Raw genomic sequence first — 23,482 nt, 5'->3', positions numbered from 1 at the left:
CATATTCTTGCCTATTTGACTTGCATTCCAGTTCCATCTTCTACAGTAATGCTTTTGATAGGCTGGATTATTTTTTTCCCTTTTGTGTGAAGACAGATTAATTAGATTAATGCTAAATTAAGCCAACTGTTGCTCTGCAATTAGGTCCTAGTGAGACATTTATATACAATTAGTGTGATGTGTCTGTTATCTGGCCAAATATTTTGGCTGCATAAATGATTTCTGAATGGCTAGTATTATGTGTAGTATCTGCTCTTAGCTTGAATATAATAATACAAGGTAGAATATCTTTTCATTACAGTATCCTACTTACCCATTGAAGGAACTAAACACCTGGGGTAATTACGCTTCAGGGAGAGTTTGTAAAGTCCAAAATTAATAAAATTAATGTTATTAAAATTTCCTATTGTTTTAGAAGTCAAAGAATATATATGCTGTTTTGGAAGGGAGTTTATGTAAATACACCTGTAATTAAAAATAATTAGCATTCTAAATATTTGGTTTCTTGGTCTGTGAAGTGTTATTTTATATAAGCAGTGAAGCTTTGTTTAAGAAATGGGTAGACTACATGTGGCCTTCAAGTCTTTTTATTTTTTTGCAGTCGGTGAAATTTGGCGATGCAATTTTTATTTCTATTTTTACAGCAAGTAAAATAATTTTACTGAACCCTAAAGGTTTGTCATTTAAAAACAACAACAACAATCCCAGTCCATCCTTTTGGATGTCATTACATCATTATTACCATCTGCAGTTCTCATCTTCTGGAAATGTTTATTTAGAAAGAAAATGGCTTCTAGCAACAAAATGGCTGGGTCTCTGTGATTTACACATGGGTTATGCAACTACACCAAGCCCATTCAAAATTTGTAAAGTTATTCGGCTGCCCTCTAGTATAAACCATATAACTAAACAGCACTTACCAAACTAAAACACTGGTAGTTTTTTCTAAACGGTCACTATTATTCCTATTTTCAAGCCTTATCTGGGAGCAAGCTCCCAAAGAAACTACAATGCCATTATAACTCCCTCATCATTTTCTAAGCTTCCTACTATAGCTATAGCTTCATCTCTTGGGGAGAGTGATCAAACATTCTCTCTGCAGGGAGTCCTCAAATTTCTGTTGTGCCATTATTGGCACTGAGGAATTGTCGTCTAAGAGACATGCCTCACCTAGTTCTAACCAGGAGCAGGATAAAGGCCGTATTACTTCCAACAGCCTCATTAATCATTGTCTTTCTAATGAAATGGTAGTTTACTTATATTCTACAAGACAAATAACAAAGGTTTGGGCAGAAGCCAAGAGAACTTGGAGAGAGGCAGTTAATAGATTGAGAAGAGGGGAGAAAAAAGGAAGAGAAGATAAACAATATGTAGAGAACCAGAAATTATTGGCACTTGTAACAAAGTGAACTATCAGTCTGAAATCATTACATTTTGTCTAAACATTCAAACAGCTTGCATGTTATCTTTTCATGAAATGCTATTGTTAATTTTTTATTGTTTATAAACAGGTGTTCTTTGGAGTAAATGAAATATTCCCCCTCTCCATGATAAAATACTATGCTATCAGGGAAAAAGTTAATAATACAGAAGGGAACATGAGGTTAAGAATTGTTACATCTTACTATTTAAGGATGGTAAGATCAATGTTTATCCCCCAGCAAACGTATGCTACTTCTGACAAAACAATTATTTACTCAGTTCTCAAAAATACTTGAAAAAGGCAGGTGTGCTGGCTTCAATTTCAGACCCTTATAGGCAGGTTCTTCTTGAATGAAGAAGGCCTGACTGGGCTTGAACAGAGGTCATCTCCAGGGTATGAGAACAGCCTTGGTAGCATGCGCAAAAGGTGGCATGAAGAAGCCCAAGCTGGTACAGCAATGGCATTTGATGGTGGTGGCAGAGTTGGATGGCAGGTGGCAGCAGATGGACATAAATGCAGGCGGGCCTGAATTTTGTTTATATGATAGCAAGAATGATGTAAGAGCCAGAACATCAAGGACAATTCATAAGTCACTTCATTCGGTATTGTATCGTAATTTCAAACAATCACTGAACAAATGGATGTTAAACAAGGACTGTCTTTATTGTTTCTCTCTTCAGTCTTTTCTTTTGTAGTGTAAACATTTCCATCCCTTGCACTGTTTCCTTGAACTTAATTTCCAAATGCTTTATCAGGTTGGTGGTTCTCTTCTAAAGGCAGTTTCTCCATGTAACTTTTAAAATTCAGAGCTCAGTGCTGGGCCTGGTACTTCAAGAGCAGTCTACCCTAGTGGAGAGTACAGTGGTCTCCCATAATCAGAATTTTGTCATTTACTGTGAATTACAGTTCCAGTAGTAAAAGAAAGATAGCTAACTACTTTTAAACATTCAGTGATCCAATAAACATGGAGTGTTTTTCTATTGTTGTTATTCTTGTTAAATTTAGTAATTTAAGTAATAAGTAATAAAAAACATATCTAACATTCCTTGGAACTTGAAGTCATTGGTTGGACAAAATAGGATACTACTAATTTTATTTTATTTTTTCAAATTTCTTGTAAGGTAATCCAATTTTACTTTTGTGCTTTAAAAAATTTTTCTGCTAATAAATTGACAATAATTGACTTATTGTAGCTGCTTACATAAAGAGACAGATAAAGATTAAAAAATTGTAAGCAAAGGAATACATTAGAAGAGAATATTTATAGCTCAGGGTTGAACTTGTGGGTCCTTGGTTCTCTCTGAACTTGAAACTTACAGGTTTCATTACCAAACTGGGTAATAGTGCCTAATAAGAATTGGGGTTTGCTCTCATTTTTATACTGTATACTAATGGTCTTGATGGTTCCTTGATAAGGCTGTTGGTTTCTGTTAGATTGTTTGGGAGCAGGGTGGATAATAATCAATGCTTTTTAAAAAAAAAATCAGATTTTTTTATTTAAATCATTTTTTTATTTTTATCAAATTTATTTTTATAAAATGCTTTTGGTCTAAAAATCCATCTAAATATAGTTTTCTATTTAATATACATTAATAATTTAGTTTATTTAGCATGAAATGGAGCTTAGTTATGTAGCATGAGACTGTATATTTTGCAATATTTCCACTTTTGGTATACTCATTCAACAAATCCAAGCTCTGCAAGCTGAGATAACATGCACTGCATTGATGCATTCACACAATTTCACAGTAACCATGAGATAAATCATAAAACAAAGTTCAGGAATATTCCTTTATCCCATTGTTTTGCAAATCTATATACACTACAAACTGTACGATTGTTTGAAGAGAAATGCATCTGTACCAGGCTCTAAGTGTTTTAATTAAATAAAAGTATTTGAGTAGTTCTCCAACTATGTGTAATTAACCTATTAACCTAAGATCAGTTCTGGTATCGCGATAATAAATCTGACAGCTTATTATTCTAAATAGGAAACCTTCATTTTGTTTGCAAATAATAATATTAAAGATTCTAACTACCAGCAACAATGAGTCCTTACATTTAAAGAGCACCTGTCATTTCAGATCCATCATTGCAGTGCCTGTTAGTGGGCATCCACTCACCTGCTGCCTACCACATCCCTCACCTTGTGTCACTGCCACATCACCAGCTGTCCCATTAAAGTGAATGGGACTATTGGTGAGTCAACAGCAGGTCAGAGAATCCACTGCAGGACAGAAATGACAGTTGCTCTTTAAAAATTATGATTTAAATTGAATTAATTTAAATCAAGCCTTTTTACTAGTGATTTTAAATCATTATTTAAATTGGATTTAAATCAAATCCACCCTGTTTGGGAGTCCCTTCATTGGGATATCATTGGGATATTGTTTGCTTCTTGATTGTTGGTCTAATGTTAGTATGCTCGCAGTTTCCAGTTGAAACGATGGTTAAGTCTGTCCATGTATTGTGAAATTGAGGGGTTTTTTTTCATCATTTCTTCCAATTGCTAATTGGTGTTCATGGATGCACTCTGCTAATTTTCTGCCTGTTTGTCCTATATAGTGGCTGTTGCAGTCCTTACACTCTTATTTTGTAAATGACTCCTTTTCTTCTTCTTCTTGGGCTGCTGGGTCTTTTGGTTTACTTGGGATGTTTTGGAGAGTTTTAGTTGGTTTGTGTGCTACAGTGATGCCACGTGGTTATAATAGTCTGTTGGTTGTTTCTGGGATATTTTTGATGTATGGTAGTGTTATCCTTTTCACAGCTTGTGTTGGTTGTACTACATTGGGTTGAGTGGTCAGGCACTTTTTGACAGTTGTATTGATATCCATTTTGGTGGAAGATGTTATATAGTTCTTTCCTTTTTCTGCTGTTTAGAGTTGCTGCAGTATGTTTGTGCTCTCTAAATTGTATTCTTACACAGCTTCTCTTCTTGGAGGTTGGGATATTATCTTGGTAGTGGATCATTTGGTTGGTGTGGATGATTTTATGGTAAACTTATGTTTCTAATTGCCATCACTGCCTCTGCTGTTGAGGGTATCCAGAAAGATTAGCATGTTGCTGTTTTCTTCTTCCCTAGTGATTTTTATTCCTTTGAAGATGTTTGTTTGTTTGTTTGTTTATTTATTTATTTATTTTATGAGACTTATATACCGCTTTAAGTGCAAGCACTCTCTAAGCAGTGTACACCAGTAAGCAATGTATATATATATTTATATTGCCCCCAACAATCTGAGTCCTCATTTTACCTACCCCGGAAGGATGGAAAGCTGAGTCAACCTTGAGCCGGTGAGATTTGAACCGCTGACCTGCTGAACATAATCAGCTAAAGTGGCCTGCAGTACTGCACTCTAACTGCTGCGCCACCTCGGCTCTTTGATAGTTTTGTGTCTGTTTTATAGTTGGTCCTTTTTTATTATGACAAAGGTATCTTATACATACTTTGGATTTATACTTTAGGTTATATATATATATATGTATTAGACTTAAGAGTCCTATCAATTCCAGGCATTGCATTATGGTCTCGATAACACTTGAATGCAACTGTCTTGATCTAATACAAATACAATTCAGGAATCATCCTTGATTTTCTTAATTGGATGCCTTTTTAAGAGAATGGCAGAGTAATTACTTTATCTCTCAGTGACTTCTGGAATTTTTGAACATGCTTTCTTTTTCACTGAATTGAGTCTAAAATTGTTATTTAGTGATTCAGTTCAAACCTGCAGTTTCCAGATTCTTGTTAATTATATTTCAAACTTTATAATTGTGTGCCATCCCAATGGTAATAGCATTCGAAGCATTGGGAGAATACTACTTCTAATATATCAGAGCTATTCAATCTCAATTTGCCCATCTAACGTGAAAGGTTAATATATATTTTGATCAGCCTCAGCTGGTACCTTTTGAGGCCATACCTAGACAGTGTACTGCAGAATTTGAGAACTATTCTTCTATACTTTAACATTCTCACTATTCTTTTTTCAAAGATTTCATTATTTCCATCCAAGTACTGTACAACTTTTTAAATCTTTCCAGTGCTCTTGTTTTTCCTGTATATACTCGTTACATAGTTTATTTCTCATTCATTTTCTGTGTATGACCAAATAATCTCACAGTTGTATTGGCCATTCATTTTATATTCAGTCCACATTCAGTCAGCACCTCAGTCATTCTTGATCCTCTCCTTTCTTTATCTTTCACATTCCTTAAGTTTCTCCTTCCCACTGCTTTCAACTATAGTTGGGTCCCTTGATCTTATTGTGGATTAAAATTAGCATTTGCTCTTGCTATATTTACTTGGGAAGAATATTATCTCCATATACATTATTCATTTGCTTTAATGCACAGAAATGAAAAAAAGTTTATAATACATGTGAAAGACTCAGTTTTAAACACATTAAACCTTGATCATATAATAGTGAAAAGTCTTTCTATTAGTCAATTGATGAGCAGAGTCAACATAGATAAACCCATAAAGTTGGAAGTGAGTTTATATGTCATCTAATCCAACCTCTGATCAGTGCCACATCTTTTAGAAAAACTCTGGCAGATGACCATCAGGATGCTTTTTGAAGACTTCTTTTTTGAAGAATTCACCATACCATGTAAGCCTGTTATATGGACTAAGAACACATACAGTCTGGAATTTTCTTCTGATGTCTAGCCTAAACCTTCATCATCACAGTTTTAAAGCATTAGTTGTGATGCTGTCTTCTGGCCAATACAGAACTGGTCCCGTCCCTATTCTTTGTAAAAGTTCTTCTGACATCTCCCTTAGTCAATTTTCCTATGGACTAAACTTACCCAGGTCCTTTAATTGTTTCTCTTTGAGCTTAGTTTCCATATTCTTCACTGTCTTAGTAACCTTTTTCATAACCTACAGCTGTTTTGTCACTGTTCTTTTTGAACTGAACATATAGGTACAAATAGAGCTTAATCGGGGCACATAATGGAACAAACATCTCTCATGATCTGGACTCTGACTCTGCTAATACATCTCAGCATGGCTTTTTTTGGAACCTGGATCCAACTGATGGCTCATATTTAATTCATAGTCAATAAGAAATGAAGTCTCTTTCAGAATAACAGAGTTGGAAGGAACCTTGAAGGTCTTCTAATCCAACCCTCTTCTCAAGCAGGAGACTTTATAGCATTTGAGACAAGTGGTTGTCTAATCTCTTCTTAAAAATTTCCAGTGATAGAGCACCCATAACGTCAGGGCAAGCTGTTCCACTGATTAATTGTTCTAACTGTCAAGAAATTTCTCCTTATTTCTAGATTGGCCTCTCCTTGGTTAGCTTCCTATTGCTCCTTATTCTGCCTTCATGTGCTTTAGAAAATAGGTTGATCGCCTCTTGTTTGTGGCAGCACCTTAGATATTGGAACACTGCTATCATGTCGCCCCTAGTTCTTCTTTTCATTAAATTAGACATACCCCATTCCTGCAACCGTTCTTCATATATTTTAGCCTCCAGTTCCCTAATCTTTGTTGCTCTATTCTGCGCTCTTCTAGAATCACAACATCTTTTTATTTATATTGTGGCAACAAAAACTGGAGGCAATATTCCAAATGTGATCTTACCAGGGCATTTTAAAAGTCGTGCTAACACTTCCTATGATCTTGATTCTATCCTTCTGTTAATAGTGTCTAGGACTGTGTTAGATTTTTGGTTGCTGCAGCATACATTGCTGCCTCACATTTAAGTAATTGTCCACTAGGACTCCAAGATCCTTTTCACAGTTACTAGTATCAGCTATTCTCTACTGTGCATTTAGTTTTTCTTGCCTAAGTGTAGAACCTTACTTTTCTCACCACTGAATTTCATTTTGTTGGATAAGGTCCAGTGTTCAAGTCTATCAAGATCCTTCTGGATCTTGAGCCTGGATCTTGAGCCTATCTTCTGGAGTGTAGGCTATTTCTCACAGCTTGGTGTCGTCTGCAAATGTGCTACTACCAAGCTAGTAGTAATTTTTCATCTAAAGTGTTAGCTGTCCCTCCCAATTTCATAATATCTGCAACCTTTATAAGTATCCTTCAACACACTCATCTAAATCAGGCATGTCAAACTGCCAGCGGATGTGTCACACCGAAACTGCGTCCACCCTATTGCCAGCAATGGGGGGAAAGGTGCAATATGTTGCGCGGTGTCACGTGATATCGTGAGTTTGACATACCTGATCTAAATCATTGATAAAAATATTCAATGGCATGGAACCTAGGCATAGCAGCACAGTAGCAGCACACAAATCCCTCTAAGCCTATTTGGAACCTTTAATCAGCACGCTTTCAGTACAGTTGTTCTGCCAACCACGAGTCTTCATTATTGTTGAAAGTGTGACATCCAGAGAAGGAGGAAATGAGATAGGACCTGCATACAAAGTTTCAGAAGAGTGAATTTTGATTAATTTCTCCAAGGGAATGTAGGGTGGATGTAATGATTAAATATTCTTTAAGAAAGTCATGTGCAGGAATAATGGGAGATTCTACAAAAAGCATTCTAGAGTATAACATGCAACTGTCAACAAACAATAAATTATTTCTATTTCCATAATGCATTCAAAACATTCTACAGCAAATGGTTTTCAATTCATACTTTCTGACCTACACTTCTCTGTATTAGTTTCTCAAATTCACATTATTCATTTGTGATTTCAATTTAATCTCTTAGATTTCAAGTCAGAATGTTCCATCTTCTGTAGTCATCAGATGATCCCATAGATACTGACTTTGAGTGCCCAGTTTGATCAATTGGGACTATATAAAGTTTTGTTAACACAGTGCAGGGGTAGGCAACCTTTACTCTTTTATGACTTGTGGACTTCAACTCCCAGAATTCCTGAGTCAGCCATGCTGGCTCAGGAATTCTGGGAGTTGAAGTCCACAAGTCATAAAAGAGTCAAGGTTGCCTACCCCTGCACTGTGTTAACAAAACTTTATATAGTCCCAATTGACCAAACTGGGCACTCAAAGTCAGTATCTATGGGATCATCTGATGACTACAGAAGATGGAACATTCTGACTTGAAATTCTGGGAGTTGAAATCCATGAATCATAAAAGAGCCAAGGTTGCCTACCCCTGACATAGTGGATGAATAGGCTAGATGGAATCCTTATTTATATCCAATTGACATGCAATATTCAGTTTGATTGGTCAGTTTTCACACATTTTATCTTTACCATAAAGTCAATCAAAATCTAGTTTTATCCCAAGTCTGTTCAGGTTATTCCATATAAACTAGGATCTTTTAATTAGACATGATTCCAACCAATATATTGGTATATTGGCATGTGGAAGGAATAGACCATAATCTGCCACTCTGGTCCAATGCAGGTTGGCAGATGTGATCGGTATTAGTCCAGGGTATCCATTATAGCCTGTTTGCCTTAGGAGACCTTCTGGATATATAAATGTCCAATGACATAGCCCACAATTTCATTTACCCACACAAGCCCCTTTGCCTAGTCAAGGCCCCAATCATAGAATGAGAGGCTATTATATAAGTGTGAAAAATAATGTGCCATCATTTTAAGAATTGCGTTAACATTAATGAAAGGATTCTTAAAAGCAATGGCATCTTTTTCAGATTCTTTTTCCTTTTCAGAATCCCCAAAATAAGAGTTTCTTTCATGAATAAGAGAGGTATTCTAGCATGTTTCTTCTTCCAAAATATTGTTGAAGGTTAAAGCATATAAGGAACGGCTGCTGGAATTGGGTATGTCTAGTTTAATGAAGAGAAGGACGAGGGGGGACATGATAGCAGTGTTCCAATATTTCAGGGGCTGCCACAAAGAAGAGGGAATCAAGCTATTTTCCAAAGCACCTGAAGGCAGGACAAGAGGCAACGGGTGGAAACTGATCAAGGAGAGAAGCAACCTAGAACTAAGGAGAAACTTCCTGACAGTGAGAACAATTGACCAGTGGAACATCCTGCCTCCGGAGGCGGTGAATGCTCCAACACTGGAAGTTTTTAAGAAGAGACTGGACCGCCATTTGTCCGAAATGATATAGGGTTTCCTGCCTGAGCAGAGGGTTGGACTAGATGATCTCCAAGGTCCCTTCCAACTTTACTACTACTACTACTACTACTACTACTACTACTACTACTATTATTATTAAATCCTAAAATATCTGGTTTGGTATAGATTACATTTGCAGAACATTGATAACTTATTTACTCTTATAAAGCCTCTTTTCTACAGTCCAATATTTTGTTTAACCTAGAATTATTTTAGAATTACTTTAAAATTCAAAGTTACTTTTACAGTTAATTATTTTTAAAAAATCAATTATACAGATACAATCTTAGGGAATTTTTCTTAAATAGTTATTTTGCTAGTAGTGACTGGATTTTTGAATAGCAAGTATTATCTGCCACCAGATATTTCTTGACTAAGTCTTGTAAATTTGCTTTGCAACAGATCAGATCACTGTATAAACGAATTAAACTTTCTGGAAGAAACAGGCTATTGTTTTGGAATACATGATGCTAGTGTTAAATCTGATTCATGTTGCATTTCACTTTCAGAGGATTCTGATATTGATTTAGCCTCTCCAGTAACTGATTTGTATGCTTTGTTTCAGAGGTCATTCACATTAATAATAGAAGCCTGGGACTGGGATAATGAAACAAAAGCTGGTGAGTATATTTTTAAAGAATTTGAACACTTGGAGCTGACAGTTATGAGGAAATAAGACAACTTGTAGGAAACATTTAGATTTTTTTTACTCAAACCCTAAAGACAAGTTAGCATATTTCTGTTCTCCAGCATGATGACTGAAGAATCAACCAATGGGTTATTTCAGTCCTCCTGCCCAATCAGACTAAGTTGTCAGAGTTGTCACGCCCATCCTTGCCTGGGACCTCCCAGTTTCATCTTAGTCTTTCACCCATGAGGACGTGATAACTTTGACTCTCAAAGCTTACTCTTAAGGCAGGTTAGACTTTTAGAAACTATTCAATTTTACCCATTGGTGGATTCTTTTCACTGGAGGATTGGAGACTTCTAGTCTCTGATCATCTCCCTTGCAGCGAACTCTAACCCATTCCCTTAATGGGGAAAAAACTTCCCTTCCCCTTTCTTCATTTGAACAATTTCTGGGGGGGGGGAGAGATTCTCCTTCTCAGCAGTCAGCTGAGCCCTTCTCCCCAACCAGTTTTTTGGGGGGGTTTTGTTATCCCCAAAACACCTCTGGCCCATTCCGAGGCCATTTCATTTTCGCGGCTGCCATTTTGAAGCCGTAGGCCGTCAGCCCCCTTCCAAAGGTTTTATACCTCAGGCGAGTGGACTGGCCTAAATTATTGGAAGCGATACGAGGAGAAGAGGCCTAGTAGAGCCTTGCCTCTTGACAGCCTTTTGACTAAGGAATCTCCAACTCCGCCGGAATACGCCGATACGGCCATTGCGCCTATCAGCTGTTAGGCGTGATCCGGAGAGAGCCGTTTTTCCTTACTTCTTTCCTTCCACTTTAATCGTACTTGGGGCAAGAATTCCTTGAGCGCCTTACTACACGATCGCAGGTTAGTCTACAATCATTTCAACACCCTCCCCTTACAAAAAAAAGAGTGGCCGCCATTTTGTGACGCAGCAAGTATTCCTTCGGGAATATTCTACATAGGTTTTGCTGCCTCACAGTTACAGGTGCCATTTTGAGTGATCTGCAGGCCTGCAACCCCACTGATAGGCCTCTGACATTCCACATTAGCAAGCTCGCCCATTGGAGCACAGCTACTGTACCTTAATTTCACCAATTACAACAACAACTTGGTCTCACAACGAGCTGAGGATCCCTTTACTCGATCTGTTGGCAACAAGCTCTTCAGATCTTGGTCGCTTAGCACTCCTTCATCTTAGCTTCTGCCACTCTGCATCTAGTGGTTGCTTATCAGGACCTGACCATTGCCACTATTGTGAGACACGTGAGATTTCATCACCAATTGGCTGCAAAGCTATTCACATGGACACATTAACTTTGCCTTTTGCCTTGGTGACGAGCGCCTTGCTGTGCCCATGTGTCCAGCTTGGCCAGTGGCTCGGACCATGCTGATCCACGTGCAGTCCCTCCATGGGGGGGGGTAACTGATGTCTCTTGCAGAGCAAGTTAGTTCCAGAGCCGCATTTGGAACGCCTCTCGATCAACCATGGCAGACATCACTGAGCCACAGTCTTTGGATGCAGACAAGCAACCCAGCCTCACAGCTCCCGGCCTAGAGGAGGTTACGGGTAAGGTCAAATCCAAATACGGCAAGAGGTCAAGCAAGGCTAGCGACAAACAGGCCGATCACACGCACCAAGCCCTAGAGAAGCAATTGTCTCGGGCCCAACGCTTGTCTGAGGGGGAGGGGCAGAAATCACCACTTCCTCCGATTGCAGCTCCTTAGATGGTCCAACAATTGCTCACTTCACGAAGAGCTTGGTTGCCTGAGTGGGAGCTTCAGCAGGTCTCAGCACAGACTTTTGGCCAGGGAGGCACACCCCTCTTTGGAGAGGATCTCGAGCTACCAGACGGCACCCACAGCAACCTTCACACCGACTGCAGCGGGACTTCATCTCCCACAGGGACCTTCCTTTACCAACCAACTGCAGTCATTGATTTCACAGGCAGTCATTCAAGCCATGACCTCCTCAGGTCACCAAAAATCCCCATCGGTGCCAACCACCTCATCATGACCTGCACTGATGGACTACACCGGGGCAGCTTCTCCATCCCACTATCCTGAATCCAATTCTTCCAGTGCTTCGGACTATGACGGGAATGCAGACCAGTGGTCAGACTGTGAGGAGCTTCCACAAGACTCCCAGCCCATGGCAGAGCTCTTCAACGCTTCGCTCTTTCCCTCCTTACTTCGCAGGGCATGTGCAGCGGGTAAGATCACTTCTGACCCGGCCCCACCCCAGAAACTTCCACTGGCCAGGACACGAATCCCCTGTTCTCCGAACCAGTAATTAGGTGTCAACAAATTCCCTGCCCCCCTTTATTCCTGAAGAATATTCAGGGACAATGGGAATCCCCGGCTGCACAACCATCCCAGGGGGGAGCTGAACGTAAGATAGTAGACATGGCTCAAAACTTGACTGACCTATTGGAGGTACCCAAAGTGGATGAATTCATAGCCCCACTATTCTCGGCCTCCAGTCTTCCAGCAGATGTATCTAATGCCCTTAAGGCGGAGGATAAGAAATCTGAGCTAGCATTTTGCAAAGCTCATCAAGCATCTGCGTGGGCTGCGAAGGCGGCTACTGCCACTTCCTTTTTTGCTAGGATTTCCCTCACTTGGCTTAGACAGCTTCAGGAGAGGATTCCCCTGGAGGAGGTCAGAGTCCGCCAGGACCTGACCAAACTCATAGCGACCTCAGAGTATATGGCGGATGTGTCCTAATACGCCGCCAAGCACTCAGCCCGAGCAATGGCTTCCAGCGTAGTTGCTCGGAAGCTGCTTTGGCTCAAAAATTGGAGGGCCGAGAGCAAACACAAATGGCGGGTGGCCACGGCTCCATTCAAGGGAGATAGTTTATTTGGGGAGGCATTAACCCCATTCCTAGTGGAGAACAAACAAAAGCAGGTCATTTCTCATTTGTCTAGGAGAGCAAACAGGCGTTTCCTTCCCTATGGCCGCCGCCAGTCCTTTCAGACCACGGCAACAACGGAGACTGGACAAGCACACCGTACTCCTGTTCCTAGGGCAGACCGTGCAGTCGACAGGACGAATTACAGGGAGGTCCTGACACCAGACCCAGAACAAATCTTCCTTTTGAGGCAGAGAGGGTCGTCCCTTCCGTTGCTCCAAGTGACTTAGGAGGGAACCCCCCCATTGGCAGCAGACTTACCCTTTTTCTCCGCCAATGGGAACACACAACCACAGACTCCTGGGTTCTGCGCACCATAAGAGAAGGTCTGTCCCTGGAGTTCAAATTCACACTCATAAACCATTTGGTCTCTTGTCAAGCCCTGAGAAACCCAACAAAAAGATGCAATTCGGCATCTACTAAGCATCAAGGCAATAGAGGACGTCCCAGCGGACCAGGTGGGACAGGGGTTCTACTCCATCTTATTCGTAGTCCCAAAATCATCAGGGGGATGGAGGGCAAAACTGGACCTCAAGGCCCTGAACCTCCATCTCCAGCATCGGAAGTTCAAGATGTAGACGCTCCATTTTATCTTGGGCGAGGTCAGGCGAGGGGATTTCATGACTTCAGTCGATCTCATAGAGGCATATCTGCACATCCCCATCCTCCTGGATCATCGCCAATTCCTGCGGTTCTGTCATCTCAACCGCCACTTCCAATACAGAGCCCTACCATTCAGTCTCTCCTCTGCTCCCAGGGTCTTCACCAAGACCCTGGCAGTTCTGGCAGCACACTTAAGATTGGCCCCGGTACACGTCCAATGCTACCTGGACGACATCCTGATACAATAAAACTCTGTCACGACCGCCCAGTCGGATCTGGCCCTCACAATCAGGACTCTTCAGGATCACGGGTTCTCCATAAATTTCAAAAAGAGTCAGACGGTCCCCTCAACCCACCTCTTACACCTGGGCGCGGTAATAGACACGGACTCTTGTCACGTGTTTCTGTCAGAGGACATCAGAAAAGCATTCGAGACCTGATCATCTGAGTCCGCAGGGACAGGGTAGTGACGCTGGCTATGCTTTCCCAGCTACTGGGGAAATTCATATCTTGCATAGCGATAGTACCTTGGGCCAGACTACATGCTCGGACCTTCCAATGGTTCATGCTCCCGTACCAGAGACTACACACCAGCTCTTCCAACCGGTTGGTACAGGTCCCCAGTCAGGTGCTATGCTCTCTCAATTGGTGGACATCTTCAGCCATGCTCAAGGGGACTCTCTTCAAAGAGCCTCACCGCATTCTTATGACCATGGATGCAAGTCTCTTCGGCTGGGGTGCACACCTCCAAACCTAGATGGCTCAGGGCCAGTGGTCATGTTCGGACATGAGGCACAACATAAACTGGTTGGAGCTCAGGGCGATTCATCTGGCTCTCAAACACTTCCACAAGGTGATTGGTGGAAAACATGTGCTTGTCCTCATGGACAATGTAGCTGCAAAGGCCCACGTGAACCAGCAAGGGGGCACCCATTCCAAGTCCCTCATGTCGGAGGCTCGAACGTTGGGCTCCTGGGCAGAGAAGAACCTGCTTTCCATCAGGGCCGAGCATATCTCAGGAGAGGCGAACCGGCAGGCAGATTTTCTCAGCAGGTCAATTGTGGGCCATTCGGAGTGGCGCTTATACCCGGATCTCTTCAAGGAGATCACAGACAGATTGGGCCATCCGATCGTGGACCTCTTTGCCTCGCTGGAGAACACCCAACTTCCCAGGTTCTTTTCATGTTTCCCCTCTCGGGGGGCGGAGGGGACAGATGCACTATGCAGCCTATGGCCGCAAGGCCTATTGTACGCCTTCCCTCCTCTTCCTCTGATCCCAGCAGCTATCAGGAAGGTCTTGGAGAAACGGGCGGAGTTAATATTCATTGCACCCCACTGGCCCAGACAGCTGTGGTTTGCGGACCTAGTGAGCCTCTTCGCAACTCATCCGTGGCAGATTCCCGACAGTCGAATATGGTTAACACAGGGGTCCCTGCAACATCCAGACCCCCAATGGCTCCAATTGGCTGCCTGGCACTTGAACGCCGCACCCTGACTCAGCAGTCATATTTGTCAGGTGTGATTGACATGATTCAGGCGGCCAGGAGACCAGCGACTAACCGCACCTACGATCACACTTGGCAGAATTTCTGTCACTGGTGTGACAGGAACAACCTGAGTCTCTCAATTGTGACCATCCCAAGGTCTTAGAATATTTACTGGAGAGTGTTAATAAGGGCTTGTCATCCAACACCATTCGGAGGCAGTAGCAGCCCTTTCCACGGTACTGTCCTGGGACAGTTCTCAACCTTTGTCTCAGCATCCCATGCTCAGCTCCTTCCTCAAAGAAGTCACAAATAGCAGACCACCTGTGGTCCATAGGTATCCCTCCTGGGAGCTACCCCGGGTTCTACAGGCCCTAGCCGCCTCACCCTTTGAACCCACTAGAACCTGTTCTTTGTGATACTTGTCACTTATTTCCTTCCTGATTGCCATCACCTCCGCCAAACGTATATTGGAGCTGGCCGCTTTATCAGGAAGGACCTGTGCACATTTCACGAGGATAGGGTGGTTCTTAGGTTAGATCCTTCCTTAACATGGTGTTTCATAGAGCACAGGAGTTTATTCTTCCAAACGTTTGTCCCCGTCCATCACATGACCTGGAGCGCCAATGGCACACATTGGATGTACGTAGAGCCCTGTGCTTTTACATCAAGCGCACAGCGTCATTTCGTAAATCAGAAGCCCTGTTTGTATCATTTCAACCCTCTTCCATGGGACAGAAGGTATCCGCCTCTACCATAGGCAGATGGATCAGGGCGTGCGTAGCAGGAGCATATGTGTCACTTTCCCTGCCAGTTCCTAGTCATCTGACGGCACACTCCACCCGTAGCACTGCTACATCTGTGACGTGGGTAACACAGGCATCCATAGAGGATATTTGCAGGGCGGCGACATGGTCCTCACCTTCCCCCTTCATTAGACATTACCAGTTAGACAAGTTTGCCTCGGCTGAGGCCTCTTTCGGTAGACGAATATTACAATAGGTAGTGACAGGACTAGAGACACAGACCCCAACTGATTCCCTCCCGTAGGGACTGTGGGGGCTTTGGTAAGTCCAGTTGGTGGATTCTTCAGTCATCATGCTGGAGAAGGAGCATTGGCTTACCTGAACGCCTCTTCTCAGCATGATGATGAAGAATCCACGCCCGCCCCTATAGAGATTAGTTAGGTCAATGTCAGGGTGTTGTTTTACCTTGTATTTCTTGGAGAGTCATCACGTCGAACTGTTGTCATTGGCTCCGCCATTGATGAAACCGGGAGGTCCCAGGCAAGGATGGGCATGACAACTCTGACAACTTAGTTTGATTGGGCAGGAGGACTGAAATAACCCATTGGTGGATTCTTCATCATCATGCTGAGAAGAGGGGTTCAGGTAAGCCAACGCTCCTTTTCAAACATCTGAGACACTAAAAAGAAATGATTAACCAAAAATACTATGAACAGTATATGAAAGGTTATAAGTGCCTTATATACATATCTATCTGTCTGTCTGTATGTATGTGTGTATATGTGTGTGTGTGTGTGTATAAATATATATATATATATATATTCTGAGGTTTTCGCGGGTGTTTGTAGGTCTTTGGTTATTCAGGTTTTCTCCCGCGTAAAATTGGAAATGTCTTGGCGACGTTTCGACGAAGTCTCATTCGTCATCTTCAGACTGGTGTTTTCGGCTTCGTGCTTCTAGGAGCAATGTGTGATCGTAGCTGTTTCTTCCGAATGAGACTTCGTCGAAACGTCGCCAAGACACTTCCAATTTGACGCAGGAGAAAACCCGAATAACCAAAGACCTACATAGAAAGAGAGAGAGAGCTTTCATCAGCCGGTGGTCGGAAGACCTGCTTATATGGCTTTTACTCGGACGATGTCAGCAGAGGACTGACGAAAGCTAAGCATATTCAACAGTAATTCTGGCAGTACTCTTCTGACCTATTTTAACTATTGATATCACCACATCTGAATCATTAGTGTCTCAGATGTTTGAAAACAGAAATATGCTAACTTGTCTTTGGGGTTTGAGTAAAAAAAAAATCTAAATATATTTCTTCCCAGGAAATCAAAATATAATAGCTTAGATCAGGGATCTCAAACTCAAAAGAATACCACAATGCTCCAAATAAATGAACTTGTTTTATTAGTGTTTCCACTAAAACTCTGGAAGCTTTGAGGAAAATTGAAGAAGCATTGAAAAATGTGAGGAAATATTTCATAATGTAGTAGAGATCTTTTTTCTCAAGATTCTCCCCCTTCCCATTCTAATTTTTGTATAGAAAGCAATGGGAATTCAATGCAAGTACTGAACTCCATAGTCTTTTGTCTTAAATCACAACATAAATTATACTGCCTTCTCAATTTATAGAAAAATATGGGATGGAAGGCAAAAGTGCAACAAGAGAAGGTTGAACCACAATTTTACCCTTCTGTATTGGGGACATGCAGGAATCTTGTAGTTCATTTGCCACTGGTTACTTCTTTCAGTTTATTTGTTTTTCACAAGTGATCTTTTCCTTTTCTGAAAATAGGAATCCATTTCTAACCAGTAGCAGCTTCCTAGCACCCTTAACATGACTTCCTTCATTCTTAAGATAATTTGCTTTCTAAAACAAGTGGAAACCTAGAAAGGCTTAAGGGGTGTGCTGATTCTTAGTACAAAAATTAACATTTTCTGGACTTCTGGTCACATTTTGTCCTTTTGCAACTAGAGTGCTCTTCTTTGCTAACATGCTCTGTATTAAAATATGTTTATTTAAATTCTTCTTTCAATTTTTAGATGAGAAATCTTTAATTGACAGAGTATCATATGCGGGTATGATCAATCCAGAGGATAGATGGACAACACTACAGTTGAATGGCCATGTTGCTCATTTTGAAGCACAAATAAGAGTGAAATGTGATGAAAACTATTATGGACCACAGTGCAATAAATTTTGTGGGCCCCGTGATGATTTTGTGGGCCATTATACATGTGACCAAAATGGAAATAAGGCTTGTATGGAAGGATGGATAGGTGATGAATGTAAACAAGGTATTGTATTTCTCATGTTTTATAATGCAACAGGTATACTGAAATTGTGACATATTTTTATGGCAAAAGAGGAGAAGTGGCCAAACTAAGGATTTTGACTGCTTCCTTGGCCTATTTTTGTAGCTATTAGATAACACTCATGACTTAAATGTAGTAGCAAACTATCCATTTTTAGGTGGCACTATTTTCTTCGCTTTATTTATACACACATGTATATTAACCCTCCAGAGTAGATGTATTAAGCTTCTGGAATTCATAAGTGATAACAAAGTTCATATCATCAAGCCATCTACTGCAGTATTTGAAGATCAAAATAAATAAATAGTTGTTTTTCTCCAGCATAGAATATCTGCACTATTATTAACCCAGTACATTATGTTGATGCCATATCTCAATTAGGCAGTCAGGACCTTTAAGCTACATGTTGTTATTCCAATTAATACTGTCTCTAAGTTTTGGAGCCCTTTCTAAATAGGAAAAAGACAGGGGCTCAATTTTATAACTTCTGCAAGCAAAATAATGTCCATCATTGAGTTATGCCTCTTGTAAAATAACTAATATGATTTTGTTTATTAGAGATACTGTATTGAATCAGCAAGTCTTTAAAAAGCACATAATCACACAGTTTTAACCATAGAAGCTCTTGAACCACTGCCTACTTCAGTGAAGCTCATTATTTTTAAAATGTTTTTTATTCTACATTTCTTCTGAAACATTCAAGAATATGCACTGCTTACTATAGTAGGCAAGCTATAATGACTGCTATTTTTCACACATCTTATATTTCAGTGGGGTTTAGCTGTGATTTGCTTTCTTCACCAGATCTAGTATTACTATATTACTATAGTAATATTACTTCACCAGATCTAGTATTACTATATTACTATATTCACCAAATCTAGTATTACTATATTTAACAGCTTATTTGTGTAGGTTGATCGAGTATATTAAGAGACTAGACTGTTCTAGAAATTTCTTTTGAAGATGCTGGGCTTGTGTTTTGAAAGCTGACCATAGTGCAATTGTTTCATTTATCTATAGTTCACAGTTAAAACACTACGAAGACATTGGACAGCTATTTGTCTGAAATGCTTGACGGGAGGTTGGGCTAGAAGACCTCCAAGGTCCCTTCCAACTCTGTTATTCTATTTTGTTCTGTTCCTCATTTTATAGAACTTAATCTGCATCCATTCCAAAATTAGAATGTTGGCACAGCATCTGAGATATTATATTATATTTATATCTTGTAAGAATAGCTTTTTGACAGGATATTTTTATAATGCTTTATGTTTCCTCTTCCTTTGTATCTTTCTGTGTTTCCTGAAATAGATATTTTTAGACCTGAAAAATCACAAAAAATCTATTTGGTTTTTTGTATTCAGGAGGTGATGGATATGATAATAGTAATTGATAGTTTTAGCTAAAACTGTTCCACTTTTTCTTAAAACTATCCTTCAAGAAAAAAATCAGTGCATAAAATGGTAGTATCATTTAATTACAGTAATCACTTTTTCTAAAGAGTTAGTTCTAACTGATGTTTAATTCTTTCTTTTCATAGCTGTATGTAAGCAAGGATGTAATTTAATCCGCGGAGGATGCAGTGTACCTGGGGAGTGCAAGTAAGCTTGCTTATTTACTTACTCTGAGTGGCATAGAACTCCCCAATATGTAATTCAGACTCAAATCATACAATGTTAAAAATAAATAGAAACATTCCTATGGAATCAGGAATAAAAACATTAACAACTTTGAAGAATTCAATCTCATGATTGAAAGACAATTATAGCAAACCAGCTTCCCTGGCTTGATAGAACAATCAGGTTTCATAGAAACCAGAGGGAAGGGGCAGATTACACAATTGGGAAGAAGGTGCTATTCCAAAGGAGTGAGATGGCAACTTAAAAGGAGTGCTTATATTGCCCTTAAAATAACAATTTTTAAGGGAAATACAACAAGCCTACCCAGCTACCGTAGATCTTAACAGGCAAGGCAAAGATACTCCCTTAGCTATTCAAACTCCATAGATATCTTATAACGAAATATACCATAAGGAATTCACAGCCATTCTATGAATTGCATCTGGAAGCTAACTAGTAACAGCTCTCAGAATAGAAGTCGTATGTGGATATTTTGAGATGCACCCATCACTAACTGAGTGGTTTCATTTTAGTTCACCTATAACTTCCACACTCTTTGGAAGTATAGCCCATTTCATTACAACAGCCAGATCAACAGGTAACAGGCTTAGAATGAGCAATGGCTGTTGTTCCAAGAGAATTTACTGTTGATTGCATACAAGATGGAACTTGCAAATGCCCTCTTGACCACAGCTGTACCTGCTCTCCTTAAACTGCAAACCAGTTTGGCCTGAGGCAATAGAACTCTGGAATTAACAGTGGAATCTCACTCAAAAATCTTCCTTGGATTGAGTCTCTACCTGATCCTATCCAGACTGAGACAACCTCCAGGCACCTGAGCAGCATTTCAAAAGCATCAACTACTCAATGAGGGGTCAAAATACAACAATGAATATCATCTGTATACCAATGTAACATTACCCTATGCTACTGGAGGATCTCACTCAGTAATGTCCTTTAGATGCTGAATAAAAGTGGGAGAGCATCAAGCCCTGTAGCACTCTCCATTAAAAGGCCTATGATTCAATCTCCTTAACTACCACAACCCCAGAATCGTGACTTCAGGAAGGAGGAGAAATTGCAATTCACTGTAACCTTTCAAGATGGTTCAGAAGAATATAGTGTTCTGTGGTACTGAAAATTACTTCCTCTAGGATTCTCTACAATTGCAGTTCAGTCACTTTTTCTATAAGGGTTGGAGAGTATAATTGTCCAGTATATCTTGATCAAATAGTAGATTCTTGGGACAGGACTCATTATCACCTCTTTGTCAGTATGAAGTTTATGTCGATATGTATTAGATTTACATTCTGTCTTTGTTCAGATGCAGTATATACAATTTACTTATTTTTCTCCTAAACAATAATCTTGTAAGGTGGGTTGGATTGAGAAAAAAGGTTTGGTTCGAAGTTACTTAGTGAGTCTCCGTAGCTAAGGAAACTGGGTCTCCTAACTTTAACTTCCAGATCATTGTTTATATGCATCTTTATGGGCATATAATAATTTTGTGGAGAAGATACTTAATTGCTAAACAAATCTCTGAATTTGAGAGATTGTTTCTATTTTTCAAATGATAATTTTTTATAAAATTGTATTGCAAGCAACTAACAATAAATTTAGCACATATTTTTATATTTTCAAATATAGACATTGTTGTCAAATGTATAAATTAAAATAGTTTTATATACCATCTGTCTGCTCAAATAGAGCATTTAGGCCAGCCTTCAGATAAAATGAAATAAAACTATTTCAAGTAGCACAGAAAACAACTCATGAGCAGCTTTGCTCTCGCTGCCATCCTGTATTCAAGTTTTAGTGTTTCACTTACATATATAATACACTTAGAGCTGAAAACCAAATACTCCCAAGTAATCTTAATATTTTGACTTTTTTTGTCTCCATCCCAAGTTATAGCCTAGTTAATGGGAATCACTAATATAAACTGTTTTTCCTTGCATATTTTTATTCTGAACTCAATAGCTTTGCTATTTGATATTATAATGTATTAAAAAACTAAAAGCTGTTGGCAACTGCTCTTTATCCAACTTGTTATCCAGTGAATGTTGGGTCCTTGAATGAAAAATGAATTCAGAATGAACAAGAAATGAAACTTCTGTCCCTTGAGACAGCTGCATAGTGGAATATGAATTACATGGGGTGAAATCCCAAAAAATAGTTATTTATATATTTACTTGGTTCCTGCAGAAATTTAGGAAGTGTGCTATAATCGAACTTATATGGACAAGTAGCTCATTCAAGCATAATCAAGCTTATATAGACAGGTAGCTCCTTTCTATGTCTGTAAAAACAGTAAGTCTGCTTCTAGTGCTTAATTAAAAATACTGTTTCCAGGTGAATCTAAATACCTCCATTTTACAGTCTAGTATAAAATAATGTATTCTTATTATCAGCTATATATTACTTTCAATGTGTATATAGCTTTGGAACCAATATTAGAAAATTGATACAAATTAGTTAATAATTTATAATTTTATATATTTTATTGCTATTATGTTTTGTAAGTTTTATCCTTTTTAACATTGTAAGCCACCCAGAGTTAACCTGTGGTAAGATAGGCAGCCAGTAAAGTTAATAATAAGTAATATAATTGACAGTGGACATCATGAACCTCTTGTCTGATGTGGGAGGGATTTCAAAGATTGGAAGTAGAGAGGGAAATGAATTGCCTTCAGCATCGAAAATGTTTTGCGATAATCTCTTGGCTACAGAATAAAACAATGATACATTCACAAGTATTTCAAGATACTCAAGATGATAAAATACAGATGGTTTTTAAAAAATAATTTGTACTGTAAACCTAAACATTAGTAAGCAATACTTAGCTCCTGATGAATGCTGAAATTATAAATCAGGCAGGCTGCTAGCAACCCAAAATATTTTTAATTTATATAAGAAAGGCCATTGATACTAAAAAAAAACTCCTACAGGTATATAATTTTGTAACTTCTCACTGACATACATCAGATATAGTAAGAGATAACGTGTGTTTAAGATTACGGCAATCCATGGTGGCTAGATGCTTGTTGATGTTAAAGACTGCTTACACAACATAACTGAATGCAAGTTTGCAACTTAAAATTGTATGAACATTGTAGTTGTCGACTGAAAATGAACATATTGCTAACATTTAATATGCACTTATGTCTAGGTGTAATTATGGTTGGCAGGGGCAATTCTGCGATGATTGTGTCCCCTACCCAGGCTGTGCTCATGGGAGTTGTAACAACCCATGGGAATGCAAATGTGAAACCAACTGGGGAGGCCTGCTCTGCAATAAAGGTATTGAACTTCTACTTGTAATAAATACTTTTAAAGCTTCAAGGTTAACAAAAATCTAGTAACACTTGTTTATGTAAAGATGTTTACTTAAGAGCATTCAGCAGAATCTAGTTTGTATCAGGTAACTTTTCTGTAAGATGTTGTTTGGTAGCTTGATGGATGTTTCTCTATGTGCCATTATAAATGTCACAAAAATGACAGTATATGCAATAACTTACATGAAATCAGCTGCATTAAAAGAGAATTTAGATATGGAGATGATATATATATATATATAGATATATATATATACACACGTTTTCTGAGGTTTTCGCGGGTATTTGTATGTAGGTCTTTGGTTGTTCGGGTTTTCTCCCACGTAAAATTGGAAGTGTCTTGGCGACGTTTCGACGAAGTCCCATTCGTCATCTTCAGGCTGG

At 39.6% G+C, this 23,482-nt stretch overlaps 1 protein-coding gene across 3 annotated transcripts in view; it reads left to right on the top strand.

Moving 5' to 3' along the window:
- JAG2 (jagged canonical Notch ligand 2) overlaps positions 1-23,482 on the top strand; it is a 145,797-nt gene that overhangs the window by 45,925 nt on the left and 76,390 nt on the right. For all 3 annotated transcript variants that reach the window (XM_039361492.1, XM_039361490.1, XM_039361491.1), the window contains exons 3-6: positions 10,012-10,066; positions 17,872-18,126; positions 19,685-19,745; positions 22,933-23,063. In XM_039361492.1, the coding sequence (XP_039217426.1) occupies positions 10,012-10,066; positions 17,872-18,126; positions 19,685-19,745; positions 22,933-23,063 (502 nt within the window). The remainder of the gene's footprint in view (positions 1-10,011; positions 10,067-17,871; positions 18,127-19,684; positions 19,746-22,932; positions 23,064-23,482) is intronic.

The sequence above is a fragment of the Crotalus tigris genome, unplaced genomic scaffold (genome assembly GCF_016545835.1).
Source record: "Crotalus tigris isolate CLP2741 ecotype Arizona unplaced genomic scaffold, ASM1654583v1 scf7180000019297.387313, whole genome shotgun sequence".
Taxonomy (NCBI): Eukaryota; Metazoa; Chordata; class Lepidosauria; order Squamata; family Viperidae; genus Crotalus; species Crotalus tigris.
This window is presented reverse-complemented; position numbering and strand designations above follow the sequence as displayed.